We start from the raw sequence: 6000 nt of genomic DNA on the forward strand, positions 1-6000 counted from the left end.
TGTAATGGAAAAATCTAATATGGCAATGATACCAGAATTAGGTATATCAAAAATGAGAAATAAGAAAACGAAGGAAAAGTTACAGAAACCCTAGGAGGTAAAGTTGAGGCAATATTTCAGTGTTGTGAACAAAAGTAAGTGGCCAGATCTTAAAAATATGGAGGGAAAAACATAGTAGATTTTAGCGGATTGCGTAGAAATCCATAGAAAAAATGGCAGTCTTAGGGGTACACCAAATTAAAACTTAGAAGCTGTGATAAGAGACAAGAATTTGAAAAAGCAAGATAGGGTGTAGCAGGAGGCAGTGGCTACGAATGGTGACTTGGAAAGTTCGATTTGGGTATTAGAAAATCTTTTACACTAGAAAGGTCATGCAGTACTGACACCGGTTGAACAGAGACATCATTGTAGCCAAATGTGGTAGAGTTGAAGGACCCAAGGGATTCCTGTCACTGTGCTTCGTGGCAGTCAGCAGCTGCTATGTACTCCCATTTCCCAATGTGGCCTGTAGTCAGGCTACATGAGCATGAATTCCTGGTCAATACCCGTGCAACATTCACGTGCTTGCATGGTGTTCATGCATGGTGTTCATGCGCTTGGCCAGATTAGCTGGGACAGATGGACAGTGTGGTCACAGACAGCACAAGCAGCCCACTCTGGTCTCTCAGGACTACTGCTCAGCAAAAATGTCATAGAATAATACCAGGTTGGAAAGGACCTCAGGGATCATCTGGTCTGAACTTTCTTGGGGAAAAGCATGGCCTAGATAAGGTGGCCTAGCACCCTGTCCAACTGAATCTTAGAGTCTTGGGGAATCCACCACTTCCCTGGGGAGATTATTCCAATGGCTGATGGTTCTCATTGTGAAAAACTTTCCTTTGGTGTTTAATAAGAACCTCCTCAGTACTTCTACTACTATTAGCACAGATGCCTATCCTATATATTTTCAATCATTGGTCAGCGCAACCAGAATTGTCATCTTGTTTTGTAGCCCGATTATAAAAAAAACTTAAGCTACTGAGAAAGGAGATTGATGCAACACTAGTTGCCCTTCATAAATCGATTATCTTTTTTTGTTGGTTTGTTAATTATGAAACATTCCTGATTACAGTCTAAGTAAGTGATTTTATTTTCATTAGTACAAAACATTTGGCCAATCCTATGTAAAACAAGGTTTTCAGTTATCTCTTCCTGAGACCTTCAGTCACTGTTATCTGGCCCCTAGACCTCCTCCTACTCACCAGCTCATCTGACTTAAAGTTTCCTAGCAGATCTCCTGAGACAGATCTGCTAGAGTTTAGTAGGGTAAGACAAAACAAACCGCAGTAATCAACTGACCTACCACCCTCCTTACATGCAGGGAGCCCCTTTTTAGTCCTCTCCTTCCCTCTGTTACCTCATGCCTCTCATCCTCGCATGAATTTGTATTAAATGAGGTACGATTTAAATAAATGACGCTGCAGGAGAAATGTCCCCCTAACGTGTCTGCTTCTCTGAGTCACATCTTGGACTTGGCACAGACCTGTGTTTTGATCTAATTTGATTCTTCTGTCCTAGGAGGAGTCAGTGTGACAAACATACACCCTCCAATTCGTTCACCCAGTGCCTCCAGTGTTGGGAGCAGAGAGAGGTAAGGAAGGAGTGGGAGAGAAGAAAGTGTAACTTCCACCTCCGTAGAACATGCCTCAGTGTCTTTTCTTGTTAATGCACATAGACTTCATTTTGCCTCCCCTTCTCTGTTAACAGGCCAGGCCTGATGGTTATCACAGCGCTCTTTGTGTTCTGAAAGCGGTAATTTCATTTGTAGTGTATTAATAGCACATCTAAAAACGTATTAACTCTGTAAATGATACGTATGTTGGCGTTATTAAAAGAATGCCAATTCTAAATTAGGTTTTAAATTCAGAAGAATCAGCTAAGGAAAAAAGCTGCATGTTGAAAGTCGTCGTGAAACTCTAAGTGACTTCAGATTTAAAGAACTGATGTTACAAAGAGGGTTATTAAGAATTTTCTGTCGTAATACAGTTAGTTAAGTGAGCACTAGCTATCTGCTGAGAGCCTACACAAATGTTTTTATCCCTGTGATGGAATATTAATGAACAAATAGATTTACACTATATTGTTTGAAGAGTGCAGATCCATTAATGTACTCCAATAAATTAGAGCATACATCTGACATGAGATTAATTTTTCATGCAAGAGAAAAATCAGATGGCATTCATCCTACTTGAATTGGAAATGCAGATGCTTTTTAATACAGAATACCTTTTCCTCTATTCCATTTATGTAGTAAATTCTGTGAAGGACTCTTATGAACTGGTTAAATGTTTGTCCAAAGAGTTTTACTTGCATTTAAAAAAATGCGATTCTCTCTGCTGCTGCTTAAATTCATTTTGTGAGATTTAAAATTCTTCCTTATTATTAAAAAAATAACAAGCTGGTATTTTTGAGTTTGGCTGTCCATTCTCATGCTATTATGACTAAACATGCACAAAGACAGATCTAGTTATAAAAGGAGGGGCCTAGCTTTGGCAGAGCTGCAAGAAAATCTTCCAAGACAATGTAAATATCTGCTTTATCTTCTTCACTTGAGTGGTTTCCAGTGATAATTCCACTCAGGAGGAACACTGGCTATCCCCAAAATATAGCTGCATCTCCTTCATTGTGGGATAATGTTTGGTGGAAGTGCTTCTTTTGTGTGACCTAAAATAAATGGAGATTATTTGCAAATCTTACACTGATGGGAAATAAAACAATAAGTAATTCTCTAGTTCTGGAACTGCACCATTAAATTTTTCCCTTTTTGTAATGCCTTTTCAATATACATGAAAGGAAATAAACTTGGATGTTGTATTCTATAAAAGTAATACTGTTATGCTCAAGATTCAAAGAAACAAAACGGATTAACATCCTGAGGTCTCAGAAAGCATCAGTGTACAAAAGGGATCCGGTTCTGACTTTAATTTCTTTTTTTCCTGCCTCTGTCATTTACAGTTCTGGCTCCTCCAGCAGGCCACCAGGAGCTGATTCTACACACAAAGTCCCGGTTGTCATGTTGGAGCCGATCAGAATTAAACAGGAATCAAGTGCACCAAATGAGAACTTTGATTTTCCAATTGTTATAGTGAAGCAAGAAACGGAAGAGGAATCCCGGCCTCAGAATGTAATACTGACAGTTAAAAAGTTATTTTTTTAATCTTTGCTGGAGGGTGTTTTGCATTAGTGGGGAATAAAACAATTTGCTAATATTCTGTTGGGGACTTCTTCAGGGGAAAACTGAAAAGCTAAATAAAAGGAAGAGGTGAAATTCAAAATCAAGCTAGCTCTACTGCGAATTCAGTTAATTAGCTGCTGCGATCAGACTGCTTTTATCCATTGAAGACCTGGGAAGGCAGAAAACAGGAGGCAAACAAATTTTCATTTGATACTAGGAGTAGTGCAGTAATGAACAAAAATAAATTTGCTTGACTTTTGAGGCATCAAAAATCGTTTTTTTATTGGTGGAGCAATAAATAGCCTTTCATAGCTAACTTTGTGCAGTTAGTTGCATCATGTTGTAGTACAGTAGTAATTTTTACATGCATGTTATACATTGTATGGCTGCTTGCATATAAATGTGCTATTTATATGCCAGTTTTCTTGCTATTCAGGTCATGTAAATTCACATAAGTATTATGATCTAGCGTGCTTTGTTTCTTCCTACAGACCACCTTTTCAAGAAGCATACTTACTTCATTGCTGTTAGATAGCAACCATAATTCCACTTCAGATGAAGCTCTCTTGAGAACAGATGCACCAGACAGCACGGATGATCAACCAGGGATACTGCAAGAGAAGACATCCAGTGGGAAGACAGGATGGATTGGCCCTTCCCACACTGGAGAGGGCAGAAAAGAGGATGATCCTAATGAAGACTGGTGTGCAGTATGTCAAAATGGAGGGGAGCTACTGTGCTGTGAGAAGTGTCCCAAAGTATTCCATCTTTCTTGTCACGTCCCTACGTTGATGAGCTTCCCAAGGTAATTATGACCCTTGCGATTCCATCTAAGCTTGCATTAAAAGACATGAGCTTTGTGTGTTGAAATGCAGAATAAGAAGTTTCAGCCTCAAAGGAAGCGGTGTCTTCTTTGAAGTTTTAAATCCAGAAGTTTTATTAATGGATGAAATTGGAATTTGCCTTAAAACTCCAGGTTGACTTTATAGATTTGGAGCCATAATAGTAAAACTCTTCACTTACTTGACAATTGAGCCAGATCACTGACATCTAGGGTATCTGTTATTAAAATTGGGCCACAGAGTTACCAATCCATCATTAAATGTTTTAAGGTTGATGGAAAAGTTTTACATTTATTTGTTAAAAATAATAGAAATCTTAAAGAAAAATCTGAAGTAATATAATTTTAAATACATCGTTTGCTATAAGGCTGAACATGGCTACATTCCAAATGTGAGATGTAGCAAATGACATCAAGTAACATCTCCTTCAATGTTGAAACAAGCTGTAGGCTTTCTTTACTGGCTGTTACAAAACAATTACTAAGTTTCTTGAGTTTCAAAATACAAATTTAAATAGGTTTTGTTATGAGCATTGCTGGCATGATTCTGGAATCGGTGTCTTTGATTAAAATAAATGGCATTTTGCAATCTTCTGACTTGGTAGTGCCATGCAATAAGCTTATTAGGATAATAAGCTTATTAAAGGATAAAAACATCTGTCATAACATGTTCCATAACATGTTAGTTCCTAAAAGCTTTTATAAGTTTTAGGTTTTCTTATTGAACACTGGCATGGTTTGCTGGTGTAAAACATTTTTCACAGCAACTTAGTTTAGTACCTTTATCATCTCTGTGCTACTCTGAACAGGCAAACTTCTGCTAACGTATCTAATCTTTTAATTTCACTAGAAATTGTGCATACAAATATTTCTTTTAGCTTTTGAAACTTCAGATTACAGTTTGATTTTTTGTTTAAATAAAATGATGCTATGTTACATCTTCGTACCATAAGCAAATCCCGGTAAAGTTACAACAAGCACTTAAACTAATAAACATTTATGCTTTTCTGGCAGGAAAAATACCATCTTTAAGCAGGTAGATAAACAAAATTTTGTTTCTATTAAAATCAACATTTCAAGAATAAGTCCTTAATTTTACTTCTTTTTTTTAACTGGATCATTCTGTGTGAACTGAGATGATGATGTCCAGGGGCAGGGGAGCCAAAACCCAACTTTTCTGGCAAGCGTTCAGATCTGTAAAGTTGAGTATTGATACAAGGGCATTGGACTTCAGAACCACAGTTAGCTTCATTTTCCTCCTGGCTTCAGACGTATCAGGTTTTTGTTCCCATCTTTGTGGAGTGTTAACAGCTGACCTAAAAAACTTTGTTCTTTTGGTATTAGTTCCTTCACACTCACAAAATAATTCCTTTATTATTACATCAGCAGCGTCAGTCTGCTTCTTTCGTGATTGTTCTTGCTTCATCTCAATAGAACAATTTCCCCTATAGATTCACAAGGTCACTGCATTTTTTTCTCCATAACTTCACCACACTTTTCCTGATTCTTGGATATTTGAATGCATCATTCCTCTATCTTTCATGTGTTTCCTGTTTTTTTTTTTCTATCATAAGATCTTTAGATCACGGCCTGTATCTATTTTTGTCTTGTCTGCCACATCATTTCTGTGATGCTGGTCCAGGCATAAAGATGACAGTGTCAAATAAATAACTCTGTCAAGTTAAGATAGTAGAAAATAAAAATCTCTTTGAAGGAAAATGCCTATTATTCACTACTGTGTGCTACAACTAGATGATGGTGGAAGTCTTTGGATTATTCTGTATAAACACCAGTAAGATTTATTTTTTTTAACTTAGAAAATCTTCTGCCTTACTATTGAAATGAGCTAAAAGGTGCTGCAGAAACGATTTCGCATTTACAAATTGTAACATTATTGTAACAATATACTTCTAAGTATATACACTGAGGTCACATAACTGGTTCC

General features: G+C 37.2%; 1 protein-coding gene across 1 annotated transcript in view; it reads left to right on the plus strand.

Moving 5' to 3' along the window:
- The window catches only part of TRIM24 (tripartite motif containing 24), a 39409-nt gene that overhangs the window by 27977 nt on the left and 5432 nt on the right, over nucleotides 1–6000 (plus strand). Inside the window, exons 13-15 of the mRNA XM_009868421.1 lie at nucleotides 1558–1630; nucleotides 2995–3163; nucleotides 3706–4019. Coding sequence (XP_009866723.1) covers nucleotides 1558–1630; nucleotides 2995–3163; nucleotides 3706–4019 — 556 coding nt within the window. The remainder of the gene's footprint in view (nucleotides 1–1557; nucleotides 1631–2994; nucleotides 3164–3705; nucleotides 4020–6000) is intronic.

Source organism: Apaloderma vittatum, unplaced genomic scaffold (genome assembly GCF_000703405.1).
Source record: "Apaloderma vittatum isolate BGI_N311 unplaced genomic scaffold, ASM70340v1 scaffold22624, whole genome shotgun sequence".
NCBI classification, from domain to species: Eukaryota; Metazoa; Chordata; class Aves; order Trogoniformes; family Trogonidae; genus Apaloderma; species Apaloderma vittatum.